Below are 22116 nucleotides of genomic sequence, written 5' to 3' on the forward strand. Positions count from 1 at the left end.
GAGCAGCAGGTGAATCCAGGTGCAGCCTAGCTGCCTGCCTAGACGTTCTGCTCCAGATTTCGTTTGCAGACGGTTATGATCATCAGACCTCACCTCACAATGTTGCTTTGCAGATCTGCAGCAGCACTGACTGGCAACAGTGTTGCCATGTCCGCTTATTATAAGTGACTTTGGGCTTGTTTTTTGTGGGGCTTGTTTCTAAAAGTGTAGTTGCTTATTTGGACTTTTCTGATGTTTCCTGATGTTGTTTAAACCAGTGGTTCTTAAACATTTTCATGGCAAGGACCCCCAGATTAATATGTAGTTGTCCTTCTTCTGCCCCTATCTGAAAACATTTTGTGCCAAGGATTTGTGTTGTTAAAAATGTTTCAAAAAATATTCAAAAATCTTTTTTTGTTGTTGAAAATAGCAGATCTACAAGCTCACAACGCGTCGCATCCTGACGCGTTGTGAGCTTGCAGATCGATTATTTTCAAATAGCCGTAGTAGCCCAGTCGCTTCTTTTGGGCTTGTTTTCATAGACCACTGGTTGCTTGTTTCTCTCTGAAAATCTGGCAACACTGGTGTGTGTGTGTTCGTTCAACTAGCAGCTGTCATGTGAAACAGCTGGAGTGCAGCACGGAGAAGGAACGAGGATAAACAAACAACTATAGTGCGACAATCTGTGTTTCTACAAGCAGGTAAATGCAACGCATCGTGACGGTGACACGTAGAACTTGCATAGTGGCTATTTAGCATGTTGGTCTAATGGAGCTATTATAGAGGTCTAATTGTCTTCACTTTATACTTGGCTTTAACTGTGCTAAATTAGCTAGCATGCAGCTAGCTTTTAAAGGCTACACCACCAAGTTGGCACGCGCTCGTCACCCAGCGCGTGCTGTGTGACGTTGTTATTTAACGTTGTTGTTCAACATGAACACTTTAACTCTGTCAAACAATCCACGGATCAAACTATTAAAGATACCCCGGATTAATTTCACACTGAGTCAACGCTGAGAGCTCAGGCTAGGTGCACGGGGGGGTGTTGCGCCGAAATGTGTGTCCCGTCAGAATCTGTTTCGCCCCCCCTCGTCCCTTTTTGGATTTTTCACGTGAGGAAATACAATGCCATGTTAATTGTTTAAAAATATATTAAAAAAATAAAACTACTTATATACTCATATCTTAACAACAAATTAAGTAGTATATCCACTGTGTTCTAAAATGCTCTCTTGGGGGAACATTCATCGATGGGAACAGTGTTGCCATGTCGGCTTATTAAATACGACTTTTTGGCTTATTTTCCTGTAAAGTTGCTTGTAAATGTTGGTGTTAGCGGTTTTGTGGGCTTGTTTCTAACGTGTACTTGCTTAATTTAGGCTTGCTTCCAAATTCCATTTTTTAATGTTATTGAAACCAGTGGTTCTCTAATATTTCATCATTGTTTTGTGCCAGGGATCATTTGTGGTGTTCGAATGTTTCAATTTTTTTTGTTGAAAATAGCAGATCTACACGCTCTCAACGCGAGTCAAGTGCTCATGTGGCCTAAGTTGCTTCTTTTGGGCTTGTTTTCCTAGACATGGTTGCTTATTTCTCTCGCAGAATCTGGCAACACGGGATGGGAACAGTGTGGGGAAACAGATTATGACGGGGACACAAAATGTGGCACAACAACTGGCCTAGCAACTGAAGCTAAGCAACCTTGCAAGGGGCATTTAAATCCCCCAGTCTCCAGCGTTTAAGTGAGCTAGCTGTGGTGGTGCTAGCAGCTAGCTAGGTAGGTTGTCTTCTGCGTTATAACTCTGAACTGTTATAACCACCTACTCCTACTACCAAGTGAACTCTTAGCAACTCGCTCTCTATGTACGTTCACATTGACGAGGCTACAATGGAGTAGCAAGTTACCCAGACAGACAGACAGCTGATGAGCGACCAGCCATTGCTTAGCATCACAACAAAACGTAGGCTAACAGGCTAGATTGCTAGTCAGACAACAAAGCTAAGCGTCTGTTCACACGTTTACCCTGGAATTCAAAAAGCTTGATGTAATAGCGCTGCAATGGGCCATGCAGTGAACCTTTATTGTTGTTTATCGTCAAATAATGAATTAAATATAATGCAGAACAGCCTTTTATACGATTATCATATTTTGTTGACGAAGACTAAGGTTGAATAAGGCTATTGCAATATTCTACAGGCATCATAGTTTTTTTAAACATATTTTTTTTTTTACTGCTTTCATGATCATCCTTGCTATGATGACCTGTTACATAATCGAATCATGCCATTAAATATGGTGATTATTGTCAACTACCACCGTGAAATCACGATATCGCCACTGCGGGTGATAAGGTCCTTTGTCCCAAAGCAAGTACAATTCTGACTGAGTTGGGAGTGGGATGGGGGGGATCAAGACAAGGGACCAAAATCCACAGACAGAGGGTGTTTCATGCATGGTGCTGTCTCCATCATTATCAAGTCGACATTTGATGAATGTCTACTTCCATCTAGTGGTGAACCTGTGAATAACACACAGGGAAATCTCCTTGGGCTCATCTTATCTCAGTGGTTTTCAACCCTTTTCACATCAAGGTCCATTATTTATTCGGCATTTCACCATTTGATGAGATTTAGCATCTCAGACCCAAGACTTCGAATATTTTGTTGTCGTTGGATAAGATTTTGTCCACCTGGGGGCGTGTTCTCTCCTCCGTGTCATCAGTGCCCATACCCTAGGTGGGGTTGGCGAAAGGGCCTCTCTGTGTGGAGTTTGCATGTTCTCCCAGTATCTCCTAGGGTAGGTACCCTCACAAAAACATGCAGTAATCCTGGTCACTATACTGCCTCCCCCTGGCCAGCCGGGGCGCCTGATGGAGGGGAAAGGAACTGGTTTGAATAACGTGTTCCTTCCACGCGCTACGTCCAACCAGGGAAACTCTCCTGTCAGGTGATAAGGTCAGTTGGCTCTCATGCATTGAAGGAGGCATGAGCTCGGCCCTGGCCTCCCTAGGTTGGCAGAGGGAAGGTAGTGCCCAGGATTACATAGACAATTGGCACTGGGTGTAAACAATGGGGTTACAAAATCGTGGGATAAAAATGTAATGCAAAAAAAAATGATTTTGTCTACCATTCCATGCTGTATTGATGTTGGTACCATAGGAGAGATGACAGGCAAACGTTGATGAAAATAACAATCCATCTACATTCTCTAATTGTGTAGACTTCTTGTAAATTAAAGGTAGGGTAAGTGATATTTTTGGGTTAAAACAAAAAGTATTTTGTTAAAAGGTTAAAGCACTATATTCTGATAGTAATCATTGCTATAGAGTGTTTGTTCAGTAACAGGAGTCTCCCCGTCTCTCCAGCTCTTTAATAAACAGAAAATACATTTTCTGGTAGGTGTCAAAATCTCAGCCAATCAGGAGAAAGTACCCATTTTTAAGCTTCATTTTTATAGTGTTCCAGTTCCAATTTTGCCTGCTCATTGTCTCCGCCAGGCCGAAAGGCATGGCGAGAGAGTATGTTTTCGCCCCTGTCCATCCGTCCGTGTGTCCGTCCGTCCGTCCGTCCGTGTGTCCTGTCTGTGTGTTAGCACCAAATCTCCGGCACCGTTGGCCCGGTCGCTGCGAAACTGTGCACACACACTCCCTGGATGCCAATTCAGAACCTCTGCCTCAAATTTTTCACATGGGCAAACCTCATGCAAATCGGTACACAGTATCTCTATAGTCATGTGATCAACCCTGATCTGTCCGATTTCCCATATTCCATCCTCATTGGCTAAGGTTACCATCCAAAGTTTGCAGGATTGGTCCGTTTTGAGCAAACTGCCTCAAATCATGAACGCAGCTTGCCATTTGCATAAAATTGCACACGCACATTCCCACTAGGCCGAGGAAGAAATGGCACTTAAAACTTTTCACATCAGCCTCATGGTGGCGCTATAACAGGCCGATTTGCATTTTTAACTATAACTGCACCGATCTGTGTGAAACTTTGCACGCCTACTCCCTAGAGGCCAAGGAAAAACATCTGCACTGCATTTTTCACATCTGCTTTTTACAGCGCCACCAGGAGGCCGACTTATGTCAAATACATTTTTGGATATTAATCCTTCAGATTTTATCCAAACATCACACAAATCGCTACACAGTATCTCTATAGTCATGTGATCAAGACGCATCTGTCCGATATTTCATATTCCATCCTGATTGACTAAGGTTGACTTCCAAAGTTTGCAGGATTGGTCCGTTTTGAACAAAATGTCTGAAATCATGAACGCGGCGTGCGATTTCTGTGAAAAATTGCACGCACATTCCCACTAGGCCGAGGAAGAAATGCCACCCTTTTCACATTGGCCTATTATAGCGCCACCAGGAGGCCACAATAACTTACCTGACCTGGCGGAGACCTGTGCTCCGAGGAGCACTTTTTCTAGTTTCTTAGTGTCATCACTTCCAATTTCACTTGTTTAATTTATATCCTGATTGAGTTCTCTATCCTGATTGGATAAAATTGGAAATGAAACTTAAACGAAAATGCATTTTCTGTTTTATAAAGAGCTGGAGAGACAAGGAGACTCCTTTTACTGAACAAACACTCTATAGCAATGAGTACTATCAGAATATAGAGCTATTTAACACTTATTTTAACCAAAGAAAATCACTTACCCTACCTTTAAGTAATGCAGATTTTTAACAGTTTAACTCTTGAGAGCGTAAAAATCTATAAGGGTCCATTTGGTTACCAACTCTCCATCATTTAGCTGGGGACCACCTGGAACCCCCTCAAGGACCACTGGTGGTTGCCAGGCCACCGGTTGAGAACCACTGTCATACCTAGTCCACTTTTCCTTACAGTTGATGGTAGCTTTCACAGCAAGTGTTAAAAGTTTTATTATTATAATAATTATGAATTTGTTTATAAATGAGTGTTAAAAAGATCTATATTGTCACAGTAATCATTGCTATAGACTAGTCACTAGAACAGGGATCAGAATCAGCTTTATTGTCTCATCACAGGTTTACAGGTGTAAAACAGTGGGTGAAATGTGTTTTTGTGCAAGCTCCATTGTTTTTTGTTATTTCCATAAAATAAAAGGGTGGGGGGGGGGGTCAAAGAACACAATCAAGGACACATTTAGGACCTGGAACATGCGACAAAGCTCACTTAATATACAATCATAACTATATTGCTATAAAAGTTAATGAATAAAGATGTGTCTTATAACTACTGATGGAAATGTGTGTGTGTGTGTGTGTGTGTGTGTGTGTGTGTGTAATCAAATGTTACAGGTGCATACAGAAAATGCTTTTGTAATCATTTTCTGCAGGCCCCATCTTTGAGTGTGGCACTTATTTTTTATTTTATTTTGTTATAATCAAAAAGTTTATAAAGAACATTTTATCCTGAGACAGTCATACTCAAGGTCATACTCAATGTTTCAAGGTCTCTTCTTAGAATAGATAGAAATGTGAAACACGGTTTTGGTTTGTTTTTCAAATGTGAGAGTCTTGAGATATGTTTTTCATCCAAAAGTCCAAAGAGGAATGTGAAAATCTAACATTGAATGAATGGAAATAGAACTACGTTCATCCTACCCAATTTCATCAATGCAAAGCCATTGCTGTCCATATCCGACATATGGGAATGTGGGACTGTCAGTCAGATATTGTAAATTGTTTACAAAATAACTTGCCGAGCCAGATATCGCTGGTGGGCCAAAAGCTTTTAGTTGTAACCAAAAAAAGGTCACTTACAGCACCTTTTTTAATACTGACGTGTGTTTGAAAAGTTGATGATGTATAATATTAGCCTTCTAAAATGATATTTTTCTGTTTAAACTTTACAGGCTTTATCTGGTAAACTGGCAGGATGGCGGGAGCAGAGGTGTATGCCCCTGCAAACCCCACCTGCAAGATTATGACCTTTAGGCCTACCATGGAGGAATTCCGGGACTTCAACCAGTATCTGGTTTATATGGAGTCTCAAGGGGCACACCGGGCAGGTCTGGCCAAGGTGGGTATTGGCATAATCCTTTATATATTATAATGATGATGTTATAATGACAGAAACACTATAATTCTATTGGATACAATGCCCTCATAGCTCATAGTTGTTATAAAAGCCTTATTACACTCTCATTACACACATTAACCCAACACCATGAGTAGGGTTACATTATTTATAGAGGTGTCCCTTCTGCCTCCTGAAATTTAATCAGAAACACTGAATACTAGTGCTGGACCATTTTCTGTTCTATATAAACCTCATCTCATTAGCCTTTTATCTCCCTGTCTGTCACCCAGGTGATTCCTCCAAAGGGCTGGAAGCCACGTCATTCCTATGACAACATAGATGACCTTGTGATCCCTGCTCCTATCCAACAAATGGTGGCTGGCCAATCGGGGCTCTTCACCCAATATAACATCCAGAAGAAACCTCTTACTGTGCTGGAGTTCAGACAACTAGCGAACAGTGACAAGTCAGTATAATGGTTCACTGTAATTGGTATGATTTGTGGGAGGCTAAACCAAAGTCTGAGAGCCATATGCAAAGGCAGCATCATTTTCTGTTTTAGCTCAACCTTTTCCTTTTTCCTCGTAATTAATTTTGTACATGAATAAAATAATGTTTTTAGGTTCTTGAGGGACCTCACAAATAGGCTTGCTCTAATTGACAGTATAATTGTATAACATCACTTGAAGGGAAGATCACGATTAGTTTTTTTCATGCCGGTATTAAAGCGACTATATTGAACATGCTCTCAGAAATAAGATGCTATAAAAAAGCTCTCTAATGTACTACCAACAGCTTGTGGAGCCCAGTGGCACCAGTAAGGAAGATGGAGATATTGGTTTTCAACTCTGTCTCAAACGCATGCAATCCCTTCCACAATCCTAATTGCTATAATTCCTCTAACCTTGTGCATAGTAAATCTTTATCGTATATGAGACTCTGCACCCCTCCTAATTCAGCCAGCCCTGGTGATCGGATCATGTATCGCCAATTTGTAATGGCCAAGAATCACAATATGAAAATGGCAAGGATCGCCCAAGTAGGACAACTACATGTATACAAAGGTGCTTTACCATGCTACACCTTGTAAATTAATCTGTATTAAAACAACTAAAAAATCCATCAAATTTATCTGCCAGCCAAAGAAGACAGGCCAGAATCAGTAAGATATGGGACCTGCATCTGGTTCTGGTTAAAAGCTTGGCAGCATTCTGTATTAGACAGAGCTGGGACAGGATGAGGCCAGTGAACAATGCAGTACCATAGCATGGCAGTATATACAGTAATAATGGCATTAAAGAACTGCAATATCCGAACAGATTGAATCATTGCCCTTTAGCAGTTTATGAAACTTAATTACTGTACCTACAGAAATCCAGAATGTACCATTTGACAGGTAGGATGCAAATCAGACATTGACATCCTCTCAAGTACAAGGATTTGCTGAGGGACTTGAGAAGCAGTTGTAATGCATGTGTTCAGAAATCTGTCCTTGTACAGTATCATAGATCACAATTTACAAGAAACTAGTTCCACATGCATATAAAGTTTATTTTATTTCCATGTTGACGGCTTGTTTTTATAAAATGCCATCATGGAATTGAGATATCATAGCTGTTGCGCAGAAACCTTGTATGTCCAAAACTCATTCTCATTTATCAAAATGTTTCGAAAATGTACGTAATATTTATTTTAGAGCACCTTTCACAGGCATTGATAGTCACAAAGTGCTTCACAAGCATATCAATAAAATAATGAATAACAGAATTAAACAATCGCCACATAGCAAATCAACCAAAAAGAGTAAAATAAAACAAACAAACTCAGAATAAGGGAGATGTGTCAACACAGAGCTGTAATAACAAAGGAGCTATGTGAAAGCCTGTTTGAACAGGTGAGTCTTTAACAGTCTTTTGAAGATTTCCACAGAGGCCACAGTTCTGAGGTCCAGGGGGAGAGTATTCCATAGCCTAGGGGCAAAGCTTGCATGAAATATCCATGAAGCCGTGTATATTTTTGTGTTTTTGTCGCATTCCTAAGCCACTAATTTGATGACCGGCGGAGTCTCCGGTACAAAACTCATTTGACCTGCATTTGAGTCTCCTGCCGGAGACATTAGCATCTTTCCGCCAGTCATCAAATTATTGGCTTAGGAATGCGACCAAAGCTACAGAGCCCTGTAGAACACCACATGATAGGGTGGTGGACTCAGAGGAGTATGGACCAACAGCCACGAGAAGCTTCTGTCTGATAAGTATGAGGAGAACCAATCTAGGGCACTCCCAGAGACACCCACCCACCTCTTTAGCCTATCTATTAACCCATTTAAACCGGGAACGCATCAGTGTTACCACTTAAACCATTATTTTATACTTTGGCTATTCAAAAATAGCAGATCTACAAGCTCATAGCGCGGCACTCTTGAGCTTGTAGATCTGCCATTTTTGAAAAATCTTGAACATTTGAGCAAATCTTTGAACATATATTTTAAAGCGAATATTTTTAAATCTTTGGTTCCGGGGAGGTCCCTGGAACAAAATATTTTGAGACGGGGGCGGTCGGCAGCCAAATGCATATAATTTTGGGTGATCCTTGACATGAAAAAGTTTGAGAACCACTGATGTAGTAACATAACTTTGTCAGAAAACTGTTAGGATTTAAAAGACATTTAGTAGAATCGGAACCTCAGGCCTTAATGGGTTAAAATGACGTGGTCCACCGTATCAGAGATCCGGTGACTAAAATCCAGCAGCACCAGGATCGAGCAGTTACGTCACCCGCATCGGATGACATCATGATGTCATTAGACACTGAGAAGGGCTGTCTCTGTGGAGTGCTTCTGACGGAAGCACTCCTGACTGAAATTTGTCCATAATGTCATGTTCGTTTAAAACATCAGTAAGCTGACTGGCCACTATGTTTTCCAGAACCTTAGAAATAAAAGAAAGCTCGGAGATCGGCTTGTAGTTCAGGTGTACTGATGGATCTAAGTTTGGCTTTTTGATGAGCGGTTGAACAATTGCCTGTTTAAAATAAGAGGGGATGCAACCAGATGTCAGCGAGCCATTAATAATAGAAAGTAGAGACGGGCCTACTGAGTTTAAAACATCTTTTAGCATGGATGTGGGCAGGATGTCGAATGGACAGGAGGAGGATTTCATCACTCTCACAAGGTCGGGCAGTTCTTGCAGAGAAACTGGGGAGAAACGGCTCACCAAGTTGACTGCCGGCTAGGACAGAGGGGGAGTCTGACTTTATCAACGTTGTCCACAAAAATAAAAATAAAATCACTGCAGTCTTTATTTGAAAGGACTGGAACTGGGGAGGGGCAGAGCTGACGATATAATTAATGGTATTAAATACAATTTTGGGATTTCGTCTACTAGAAGTGATAATATTAGCAAAATAGGAGGCCTGTGCGTCCTTGGCCATGGTGTTGTACAGCGGTATTAAGGTAAAAAAAAAAACTTTCGCCGGTACAGCAGTGGCATGCACCGTACCGCGCGCGTGCGTGAAAAAATACTGGCCACACTCAACTCTCGACATGAGATGACAGTCCTGATGCTACTCTGCTCTTAAAAGCTGCACAACATTTCTGCAGTGGACTGGTTTAAAAAACGCGGGCGCTTATCTCGCTTACCAATTAAATAATAAAGATTACATGAAAGGTTAAAAGAAATAAAACAGTAATCGGTCACAAAGCAATTTTTTTTTAATTTCACCATTTCATTTCAACATACAATTTTTTTAACAAAACAAATGACAAGCTCAGTACAGACACGGTCAGTATCTAAGCCTAAGGAAAAGGCCAGGTCCAAAGTGTTGATTGATTGATGTACTTTATTTAGTAAGACATGAGAACAACAGTACATGGAAGTACACAGGTCCAAAGTGTTTCCCTTGATGTGCGTGGGGCTTGACACATGCTGAATGAGGTTATAGGATTCAATATTAAAAAAAATTATGGCAAAGATGTTGGTGATGTCATTAATGTGACTTGAAGTCCGCAACCAAAAGGACTCTTTTTTTCCGGAGGCACGGTGGCGCAGTCGGTAGCGCTGTCGCCTCACAGCTAGAAGGTCCTGGGTTCGATTCCCGCCGGGGACGCTGTGGGCGCTGGGGGCGTGTCTTCTCCTCCGTGTCATCAGCGCCCATACCCTAGGTGGGGTTGGTGAAAGGGCCTACTCTGTGTGGAGTTTGCATGTTCTCCCTGTGTCTCCTAGGGTAGTTAATACCTTCACAAAAACATGTAGTAATCCTGGTCGCTATACTGCCTCCCCCATGACAGCCGGGGCGCCTGATGGAGGGGAAGGGAACTGGTTGGAATAACGTGTTCCTTCCACGCGCTACGTCCAACCAGGGAAACTCCCCCCTGTCAGGTGACAAGAAGGTCAGTTGGCTCTCATGCATTGAAGGAAGCATGAGCTCGGCCCTGGCCTCCCTACTGTGGGGGACTGGTGTAGGGCTGGTGTAGCGCCCAGGATCACTTAGGAAATTGGCACCGGGTGAAAAAAATGGGTTACAAAAATCGCGGGATAAAAAAATTAGAAAAAAAAACAAAAGGACTCTTTGTCTTTGAATGTCCCACTTTAACCATCAGCAGTTCAAAGGAGGAGTAGGAGCCAGGGCTCACTGACCGGGTTAAGAAGTCTTTCTTATATAGACCATAGCCTTACACGACACTGGTATATGCCAAAGCCTAAAATAGGGCATTGATTTATGAAAAACACATGAAATATGGAGAATTGTTTCTGCCCAACAGCAATGATATATTGATATCATTCAACATAATTCATCATGTCACTATGTACATGACATTTGAGCAGAAAAAGTGAAACAAAAGTGAAGGTTCCCCTCACTTAAAGCTACAATCTGGGACTTATTGTAATGAATAAAGCATTATTTTAAACAACCTGTATGGTAGAGTATGTTAATACAATATATAACCAGCACATGTGCAAACTTGGAGGTGGTTTCCCCATTTTCCATTGAGAAATGTAGACCCTGGTGTCGTGTAGGTCACCTACAGGTTGATATGTCAACACAGTTATTTGAAGTAGACGGTGGGACACTACATACGCCACCATCTTCATTGTAGTTAGTTAGGACATCATTGCAATTACCTCTCCTCAGTCGGGGGAGAGAGAGGACCTACAGATTATAGCTTTCCCACCACAGATGACTTGCCTCTATCTGAATGCATAAATAGAAGTTGGGGATAAAATGTTTTTACTATTCTGAGCCATTTCTTTCTCATTCACAGTTACTCTACACCTCGCTACCTGAACTATGACGACCTTGAGAGGAAATACTGGAAGAACGTCACGTTTGTTCCACCCATATATGGTGCTGATGTCAGTGGAAGCCTCTATGATGAGGTGGGTGTCCTCTTACTCTTGGCTACTTTCTCTCAGTTTGACTCAGCATATGTGCCGATGAAATTTGTCCCTGAGCAAGACTCTTAACCCCAATTGCTCACAGGTTCTCATTGGAAACAAGACCGCAAGGACTTTCATGAACGACCTGTTAAAAGGAATTATCCTTATCCTTATCCTCGTTTTCTTTCATAGTTTAATTTCTATCAGTGTTAAGTGTTCCATCATTCTTATTCAGTTGCCACTCATGCCTCTTCATATCTGTCATCACATTCCCTCCACATTCCTGTGCTACTTTCTGTTGAAAGTATGTCTAAAAATGTAAAACCGAGTTTTCAAATCTAGACTCAATTGCTCAAATTCATGGGAATAACGCACAAAACTGTCTTTGAGTTTGGACCCATTTATCTTCCAAGTTGAACATTTGACATATAACATCTGTAACTCTTTCTCTCCTAGGATATAGAGGAGTGGAACATCGGCCACCTGAACTCCATCTTGGACGTTATTGAGGAGGACTGCGGTGTCTCCATCCAGGGGGTCAACACGCCATATTTGTACTTTGGCATGTGGAAGACCTCCTTCTCTTGGCACACTGAGGACATGGACCTCTACAGCATCAACTACCTGCACTTTGGAGAGCCAAAGTCCTGGTTAGTGGGGAGTCATGGGGAGGGTTTTAGTTTCAGTCTAAAGGGTCCAGCCCTTTCTTTCTCTTCATTCTTATATAGGATACCTTCCTTTACTTGCACACAAGGGCATAGACCTCCCAGTGACAATGAATATAGACCAATTATTTGTGTACAAACATTGAGACTGCACTAGCAGGGTTCCGGTTGCAAGTAATGAATTCCCAACAGATCTCCAAACCTGTTTTGTGGAGCGCTGGTTTTCAACGTCCTCCTGTGTGTAGGCTGGCTAGGCGCTCCCTAGCCAGACATACAGTATTCTTTGTAGTGCAACGTTGTTGCGCGGCATCAATAGCTGATGTACAGTACAAGCTCACGCGCTGCGGATGCGACCGCTGTGAGCTTGTAGGCCTGCTATTTCTCGGCATGTGTATAAATTAGGCTTGAGGGTTGGCAGCTGGGCAAGCAAGCAGGCTCCAGTGTCGTGGTGGTCATGGAGCGCTTCCTCCGTGTGTCGCCTCCAGTCACATGACGGGAGGCTTTTTATGCCTTTTGTTATTGATAGGACAGTAGGCCGACAGGAAATGAGAGAGAGAGATGGGGGAGAGACACGCAGCAAAAGCCGTCGGGATCTAGCTACATTGTAGCTTAGGAGCCCGGACCGCTACGCCAGTGGTCCAGGCCAATGCGATGCAAGCTTGTAAAGCTTGCTATTTCTGGTATTTTTGAAACACAATTATTTTTGATCAAAATCAAGAATTAGATTAAATGGATTAGTTTGCACCCCTACTTTGTAGTACAGGCCCCTGCTCTCAACATTATTGAGTCTGTCTGGGTTTACATGAAGAGACGAAGCATTCGAGATAGCCTAAATCCACAGAAGATGTGTGGCAATTTCTCCCGAGATGTTTATAACAACCTACCTGCCAAGCACCTTAACAAATGGTGCGCAAGTGTACAGTACCCAGGAGAATTGGTGCCGTTTTAGACAAATGGTAGTCTCAACAAATATTGATTTGTTTTAGATTTTTCTGTTTCTGGTCATTATTTTTTAAGGTACTTCTACTGCATTTCTTTTCACTAAAAACTTTTGTACAGTACTGTAGATTCCCATTAACGGCTGAGATATATGTAACAGCTGGACTTTAGAGGTGATAGCTTTCACCTGGATTTACCTGGATACTGTACATCCAGCGTAATGAATGGAAAGAGCAGGTTGACCCTGTTTTGTACTCTGTATCCATACATACTGAACAGCTGGAGAACATGCCTGATAATGCCAGGTGCGATAAGGGGTCATGTATACAATGGAAATGAGCCAGTATACATTTCCACTGGCTAGGTATCGGGTATATGAGTCTTAACTCATTGAGTGCCTTTCACGTGTTTTACCGCTATGGTGCAACGTGCCATTAACGTGTTTCACGTTATTTTGAAAAAAATAATAATAATAATCGTACTGTCCAGAAATAGCCATAAATAATTCGGGCACTCAATGAGTTAAGTGTGGTTAGGTTTTGGCAGTCATTATCAATGTACATTGAAGTATGACATGCATTGAATATTATATTGCAGTTGTTGAATATTGTTGAGCAGTATGATTTGTAGTATAATTTTAAAAGTCTAGTCTAGTCAGGATTTAAGCTTGCATTACCTTTTTTAATTTGGTTTGAAACTTTTAAGTTAACTTTACTATCATGGATCACTCTCTCACTGGACTTCCCACTGGTGGTTAAGTAAGTGACTATGCGCGAGGACGTGAAGAATACATGATGTAAAAGCGTCAGAGGGAAAGTGTCGAGTACGGTGTGTTGTGATTTGAATTTCGTCTAAAGCATTGTGTAAATCAATAAGTGATAGAATAGAAATTCATTCAAATGCATTCATTTTAATTGAAATATGAAAAAAGAAATCTGTGTATGAAGCCATGCAAAGGGACATGACAGGCAAAGGGAAATTAAGAGAGAGAAAGGTGAAGAACATGGGAGATTTCTTTTTTTATTTTCATGCTGTCTCGTTCTATTTCTCTCTCTCCGTATTTGGCCCTGGGGGTAGTTCTGCTCATTAGAGCAGTGAGCCCTGCATCCCCACAGAGATCAGTGTCACAGCCAGACAGTGACACACATACAGCCTTGAGTATCCATACACCCACACATGCCCTTATCATCTCGCACACACACACACATGCACACACCTTCCTCTATTTTGACAGCTCATCCCTAGAGGATGAGAACGGCTTAAAGATATACCCACCCCACCCTCCCATGCACCCCTCTCACCTCTCCTCACCCACCACCTTTAGCTGAGGTTACCCCCCCCCCCTCGCATACTTCTCCCACCACTCGGTGAAGCTGACAGGTGATATGATGATAGAAATGCCACAGACCATAGACAGAATATGTGAGTCAAATGGAATGCCTACCTGGAGGGAATTCTGTCAAGATCTCTAAGGCTCTTGCCGAGAACTTTGGGTGGAGTTAGAATTCATAATTCATAGGTTGTGTGGCATAGCATGATGCAGAATGAGGTCAAAGGAAGAGTCAGCTGAACTCTAGCTTTTATTGTTGCCAGACCCAAGGGGTCGGCCTACATGAGGGCTTTGTCGGTCGGTCGGTCCCTCTTTTCCTGTCCTGTCCCTCTTTTCCTCTGCACACACGTCAGTCCGGCCATTCAGATTTCAACCACTAGGGGTCTGGCAGTACCAGGTCTCCTGGTTCCCTTATTTTTTTACTACAGCGTGGCACCTAGGGTCGAGCCATCTAGAACAGTGGTTCTCAATCTTTTTGGCTGGCGACCCCTAAAAAGACTTGCGACCCCCCCCTTCCTTTACAACTCACTGATCTAACAGCATACATGCAGTTATGCACTGAACAAATGCATGTGCACGCGTACAAGAATGTGACTGCAACAAGAATGAATACAAATTGTGGAACAAGTTAAGTTACTCACTTTTTCAATCTGAATCCAGTGTGAGTTCTCTCTCCTGATTGGATGAAATTGGTATCCCGATTCCCGACCTGAAAATGCGCCCCCTACAGATTTGGTCAATGGAATTTTTCTATTGACAAGAAAAGTAACATAGCGTTGAGGAGAACTCCTTCTAACATTATGGACCAGAGCTAGAGAGACATGGAGACTCCTGTTACTGAACAAACACACTATAGTAGTACGTACTATGAGAATATAGAACTATTTAACACTTATTTTAACCTAAAAATATCACTTACCCTACCTTTTAAATATAGACATTTACTTAAACAGAGGTTTTGATAGAGCAATATTACAACTTGTTTTAATGCTATGGTGCTTTGTAAATGGCTGTGCCTGAATGTCCTTACCCACCTTGAGATTCCCACTTGCAGTCGTGGTCGATGATACTTCTGAGGTGTCTGGTGTGGTACTTATAGATGGATCTTGCTGTTCCACCACATCTTTGACTGGCTTTTTGAGAAACCACTGTTCCATGTTGTTGCAAAAAAAGTAACCAATGTTTCCTTAATACTTTCACTGTCATATGAAAGTTTCTTAAACTCTGGTGGGGCAAGTTAAGTTTGTGGGGCTAAAGTGAGTCTTGTCTGCTTATAGCCAATCGGAATGGAATATGAAAAATCTGAATGATACACATGATCACATGACTCCAGAGATAATGTGTAGCGATTGGTGTGAGTTTTGGACGATATCATCTGTAGCAGTAGTAGCGAAAAAAGTGTGCTTTGAAGAAAATGAAAATGGCGGTGTTGTGTGTGTGTCTTCCTTGGCCTGCTGGGAGTGTGCATGCACAGTTTGATGCCGATCGCTTCAGTGGTGTCCAACATTAGCTCTGTACACACATTGACAGGGGCGTCTTCACCGCTCAGCCTGGGGAAGATAATGATCTCAGTACTGTAGCTCACCTTAACCATCTACCTCTGCAAATAATGTGAACTCATTAGTGCGTTTAGGTATCACTGCTTTGCATTCCATTCGAATTTGAGAATGCAGAAAACTGTTGGCTCTTTCTTCCAAGCACCATTCTATTCATTTACTCACCACTTGATGGCAGTCTTGAAACTATAAAGGGTACTTGAAGATGTAGAAACCCAACCCCAGTGCTTGCAAAATATGTGTTTGACTGTATACGTACTGAGTAGAATTGGTAGCTTATTATATAGCAAAATTATCCTGCCACTTATCCATCTTCCTTGATTCTAACAGGTATGCCATCCCCCCTGAGCATGGGAAAAGATTGGAACGTCTGGCTACAGGTAAATAAAATAATATTCTACGCCACCTTATTGTGAAATGGTACAATGAGTCAATTGCGTCTAAAACATCTAAAGTGGCAGCATATTGAAATAGCTGTCCGTTAAGAAACTGAACCGTTCTGATAATAGTTAACATTAGACATGCCAAAAAAGGATGAGAGCCAGGATCCTACCAACTATGCACTGCAGTTAAAAATCTCTCACTTTTAAATTGGTCAAGACTTCAAGGAACCCTGTAATAAGAGTGGATTGGGGATGGAATATTCTGGCTTGCCAAATCCAGTCAGAATTGGGAACATTTTGTTAACTCCTGTAATGAGATTTGTTTTATTGTCCTGAGTTGCCCTTTACTAGTCTGGGCAAGTGAAGGCCTGAGTCAGGTCAGTAGATTATCCTAACAAAGCTCGGTACCCTAAAGTGCCAATGTGTTTGTCGCCTAATTTACGATGGACCCCTATCTAGTTAGCTTATGCAAACTAAAATGGTGAGTAAGCACTCTGGAGTCGGTAGCAAATCTTAGAGCAGTATGATAAAATGCATCCAGAGTGCATAAGGACACTTGGGTATTCACACACGAAATATCACTATAATCCATCAAAGTTAAAAATGCTGCCGCCACTTGGTGTTTTATTACTTCTCAGGAACAACAGGGTTTGCTTCTGAGGGAAGACTCACTCTTATTCAGCTTTTTGGAAAACTTTTTGAAACTGGCTCCTTGTCTGTGTTAATTCTGCCACTGTCTTTGTCAGGTTTCTTTCCCAATAGCTTCAAGGGATGTGAGGCTTTCCTTCGTCACAAGATGACTCTAATCTCCCCGTCCATACTGAAGAAGTATGGCATCCCCTTTGATAAGGTAGGCACTCAGCCACTTTGAAAAAACTGCACTCCCACTCTTTCTTTCTACCAGATGTTTAGCAATCTACATAATTGAATGAATATTGAATTCAATATTGAATGAATATTGAGTTATGGAATTATGGGAAATTATGGATTTTATCTAGTTGAGTTGCATTTCTTAGAAGACCGGGCTCCCCCAGAGGTCTATACTTTGTCCCCTCCTTTATCCATATACACCAAAACTCGCCAGAAATAGACAATCTACAAGCCCACACTGTGTTGCATTGTGAGCTAGATCTGCTATTTCTGGCAAATGTTTGCCTATTTTTGCTAACTGTTTACCTATTATGACATGTCCAGAATAGGGCTGGTAGGGCACATGTGGGTAATGGGTTCTGTTTTCCTTCCCCATACCAGATTACTCAGGAAGCAGGTGAATTCATGATCACCTTCCCCTACGGCTACCATGCTGGCTTCAATCATGGCTTCAACTGTGCTGAGTCAACCAACTTTGCTAGCATCCGCTGGATAGATTATGGCAAGGTGGCCACACAGGTAAAATCTGTCTGGATCAAGTTGACAGTTTTGATTAATGGAACAAAAAATGTCATTATTGTTCCCAAAATGCTCCTGACCGAATTCACCAAGAATTCAGTCAATAGTCAACAATATTCACACCTGATGTATGTCTCTCTCCTCCCTATAGTGCACATGCAGTAAGGACATGGTAAAGATCTCCATGGAACCATTTGTTAAACGCTTTCAGCCTGATCGCTATGCCAACTGGATGGTGGGCAAAGACTCGGCGGCTCTTGACCACACCCGCACCACGCCCAGTACAACACCTGAGCTGCAGAGTTGGCTTGAGAGGCGACACAAAACCAAACCAGTCAATAAAGGGTACTTATATTTTTTTGCTTATTTTATATGAGAACCCTGAGGTTCTTTGGTGTCATCATTATTACCCCACTCTGTTAACCACTTGAACCCCATAATGCCTATTCTGCGGGGAACATTCGCCAAAAATAGCAGATCTACAAGTTGTGCGCTTGTAGATTATCTATTTTTGGCAAAGAGGTCAAAGGACAATTGTAACTCAAGTTACGAATTACAAATTAGACCTGAGTGATACTTTTCCTGTATGTGTAAACCAATAGGCAAACTCCTACAATACTCCATTAAATATAATACTTAAACGTTTCTTTGAAAAATGTTGCTGCAATATTGCTAGTGCCGTCCTGGGCTTGAGTCTGTCACATGGAAAATGTATGTGCAGCACATTTCATACACAAGCAATTCAAAGCATAAATGGCCAGACCCTTGATGTGTGTCAAACCGTATCTCTATACTTATTGCTGTATCTATCCTCTGTTGCAGCTAAAGCAGATATGCCTTAATCCATTAAGACTTGAGGTCGATCTACAAATGCCCTCTAAATCCTAACCGTTTTCCGGGCAGAAACCTCTTATCTCCATATTTATGTTTTTCATAAATTAATGCCTTTTACTTGATCATACGACAGCATCAAAAAGTAGCAGATCGCGACACGTTTTGAGCTTGTGGATTTGCTACTTTTGAATTTGAATCCTGAAAAGTAATAGTTTTGCACATATGAGGTTTCCACCCGACAGAGACTATTTAAAGCTAAATTCTAAGATGACACAGATGGGTTAAAATGAACTCAGAAATATTGCTGTATAGTTTGTCACTGCAGTGGAATAGATCTCAGCCAATTGCAAACTGGCACTGAGTGATCAACTGCAGCTTGCTGGGCTCATTGTATTATGGGGACCCATAGTACCCCATTCTAACAAATGAATACAAATATATGTCAAACCAGTTGAAAATATGAGGTGATTATATTGTATATTTTATAAAGAGACTTACAGTAGATTACATTAACGAAAGTCATCTTTTGTGCAAAAGTCACAAAATTCCAGGATTGCCTAAGCTGCTATTGAGTGTTAATCAGGATTTCAGTTTGAATCCTCTTCTCTCTTCGAGTAGAACCCACTCCCGCATGCGCTCCAAGCGCCTCCGAACCACAGAGGCGCCCCTCACTTTGGAAGGCAGCACGGTCCTGTGCGGTAGCAAGAGGAGAGGGGGTCCTCTTGGGCCCAAGGGGCGGCAGACCACATGCAGTACTAAAGAGGGAGAGGAGGAGGAGAAAGAACAGGAGGAAGAAGAAGTTGAATCTGTATCAAAGCACAGCCAGAATCAGAACTCTCTCCAGCTCCCTGGTAAGAGACTGACTGGTGGTGCCAGAAGGTATTTTGTTTGAGAACGGAATTATTATCTACTGCATTTTGGGAGTGTGCAGGCAAGAGCGTGTGTGCGCATGTTTGTGTACCAAGTTTTACTATCTTTGTGGAGACCAAAAGTCTCTACAACAACCTTGTGGGGAGTTTGTTCTGGTCACGATGACGAAAGGTGGTATTTTTGAGTTGGTTATGATTGTGAAAAGATTTATGTTGGGATTTGGCATTTAGGGGTTGGGGTGAGGGGTTATGGTTATTTTTAGGGTAACATTTCGGGATGTTGAGTTTAAGGTTTAGAATAGACCTGCAGGTTAATAAAAAATGTCATTTTTAATTTACAAAAGATATTGAATGTCCTATGCGTGTGGCTGAGTCGTTGTGTTTCTGACTGTTTCCATGTGTCTGGACTGATAACAGAATAATAATTTGCAGTTCTCTTGGTTGCAGATAACCCATTTTACCTTGTTTTTGTCAACAACAGGTCCTTGCAAACAGATGTGTGTGGTCAAGGTGAAACGGGTGGAGAGTGACAGTTTGTGCTTTTCCACCATAGACTCATCCCAAAACGCTGTCTCCACCCCCTCTCCCTCCGCTGCCTTACGGGTTAATTTAGACCCGGCAGTGGGTATCCCATCTCAAGACCGCCACTCACGTTCGGAGGTCAAAGGCCTACGTGCTGTCGGAACCCAGCGTAGGTCCAAGGCTTCCCAGGTGTGTGCTGGAATTGGATTGTCCAAGCCACGTTCTCCTCACCCACAAAACCTCTCGACACCTCAGGACTGCTCAATGTCGGTCACCCCTTCGCAGACGAGCCAAACGGGCTCGTCGTCCCCAACAGCGTGTCCGTCTGTGCCTGAGGTAGGCTTGCGTCCCACTGACTCTGAAGCCCGGGTATCTAGTCATTCATGTAGAGATGAAGCCGTAAACCCGACATTACGCACGGACAGCAAAATGAACACGAGTAGTGAGCCCGACACTAACAACAACGCTAAGGCAGAGACGACAAACTCGACTAACCCAGCACATATCAACCAACACTCCAGCACACAAGCACTTTATGACCTCCGCACTGAGCCGAGAGGAGGGGATAGGTACACATCCAGTAGATCCCTGCCCCACACGGGACATCAACACAGTGTCAAAAACGGCAGCGGCACTGCGGAAACCCTTTTGCCTCCCCTGTTACAGAAGAGTGGAGTTGATATGCCACTCCTCACTCCTGAACGTGGTGGAGACGAGGTTGGATTTTGCCCCCTTCCGCCTGTCCTCATTCAAGAAATGCCCTCGCTTACCATTGTCGAGGAGAAGCAAACTGATGCCGTTCCAACGGGATCACGTCCTGACCAGGTGGCACCTGTGCTTCAGCGGGAGACGCTGGGTGCCTCTCTATCCTCACAGGGAGCTCAATCAGGGAAGAAAAATACCAACTTAATGGCATTAAAAAAGACCCAGTGTGTAAATCCTGTTAGCAACTTGCATTTGGATTCTCCTCAATGTGACCGTGAATGGCCTAGCATCCCTGATTTGGAAGCTAACGCTGCTAATTTGACGAATGATACTGTTCACATTAACGATGATGAAATCAGGGCTAAGTCGAAAAGTGTTACCAATGCAAAGAGCAGCGCCACCAGTAGCCAGTCTGTTCAGAACGCTCTTCTTCAAATGGAGCCGTTGCCAAGCGTGGCAGAATTAACATCTAAGGGGGACTGCATGAACCTAACTCAAAGAGACGGCACACTCACTCTCAGTAGTATAGGCTCTCTTTTGACCACGACCTCAGACCACAAGCTGCCAACGCCATCTCTTCCATTATACACCCAAAATGACAGCAACTTGGCACTACAACACCATCATGTGTATGAATCTCCTCTCAACCAAAATGTGTACTCTCCCTCCCATTGTAATTCCCAGAGCCCCTACCTGGAGCCCAAACCCTTCTCCAGCAGCATCTGGAAAAACCTCAGCTCCCCAAGTCCCGCGGTACTCATCCAAAGCCTCCACCCCGAACTCCCTTCCGACTTCACCCACGAGCCCCTGGCTTACACCATGTGGACTGAACCACAGTGTAAAGAGGTCACGGACCCGGGCAACACGGACCAAGACCTCTGCAACACGGGGAACCTAGAGGAGGGGGACGGGCCGCTTACCTGGGCCCAGCTGGAGCCCACCTCCCTGGTGTCAGCCGGTGCCTTGGAGCCCCTAGCTCTCTGTGAAGGCAACGATCTTCAGAGAGGGGAAGCAGAGGTGACTGAAGCCCTAGCACTGTGCAGGGAGCTGGGGAGGGAGGCAGAGGGGGATCTGGATGCACCTGGTTGTCTTTTGGGAGTGAGAAGAAGAGGGGGTGCAGCACAGGAGGTGGTGTCTGACATGGAGGAGGGGGGACTGGGAGTGGACGAAAGCGAGCAGAATTTGAGAACCAGGGAGGATAGCAGTAGTGAGTCGTCGGATGAAGACGAGGAAAATGATCCATCGGACCATGAGTGTGATGAAGCAGGCCTAGAACCTGGAGAGGTTTGTACTGTGAGTATCGTTTTTATATATACAATCTCTGTCTCACAAGCACACACACACACTGATATTATATATTATATTGATATTATATTGACCGATTAGATGGGTCAATATAAGGTTTAACCCCCCAAAAATTTATAAAGGTTTTTCAATGGATTCAGAAAAACTGGGCATACTAACATGCAAAAAATCTAGGAAAATGTACGTTCTGGAAAATGTACGTTCTGGAAAGTTCTGCCGGGAGCTTAAAATGGTTGTATCTCAA

At 42.8% G+C, this 22116-nt stretch overlaps 1 protein-coding gene across 9 annotated transcripts in view; it reads left to right on the forward strand.

The window, feature by feature from the left end:
- Window positions 1–577: 577 nt before the first annotated feature.
- kdm4c (lysine (K)-specific demethylase 4C) overlaps window positions 578–22116 on the forward strand; it is a 48543-nt gene continuing 27004 nt past the window's right edge. For 6 of the 9 annotated variants that reach the window (XM_080414259.1, XM_080414263.1, XM_080414262.1 and 3 more), the window contains exons 1-11: window positions 578–680; window positions 5831–5997; window positions 6288–6463; window positions 11261–11375; window positions 11832–12025; window positions 16196–16245; window positions 16995–17098; window positions 17500–17637; window positions 17789–17982; window positions 19090–19322; window positions 19822–21860. In XM_080414259.1, the coding sequence (XP_080270385.1) occupies window positions 5854–5997; window positions 6288–6463; window positions 11261–11375; window positions 11832–12025; window positions 16196–16245; window positions 16995–17098; window positions 17500–17637; window positions 17789–17982; window positions 19090–19322; window positions 19822–21860 (3387 nt within the window). In that variant the 5' untranslated portion in view covers window positions 578–680; window positions 5831–5853. Of the gene's footprint in view, window positions 681–5830; window positions 5998–6287; window positions 6464–11260; window positions 11376–11831; window positions 12026–16195; window positions 16246–16994; window positions 17099–17499; window positions 17638–17788; window positions 17983–19089; window positions 19351–19821; window positions 21861–22116 lie in introns of those variants that run through there. The other 3 variants (XM_080414265.1, XM_080414267.1, XM_080414266.1) reach the window with 3 other exon arrangements.

Source organism: Gymnoscopelus braueri, assembly GCF_963280865.1.
Source record: "Gymnoscopelus braueri genome assembly, chromosome: 2".
NCBI lineage: Eukaryota > Metazoa > Chordata > Actinopteri > Myctophiformes > Myctophidae > Gymnoscopelus > Gymnoscopelus braueri.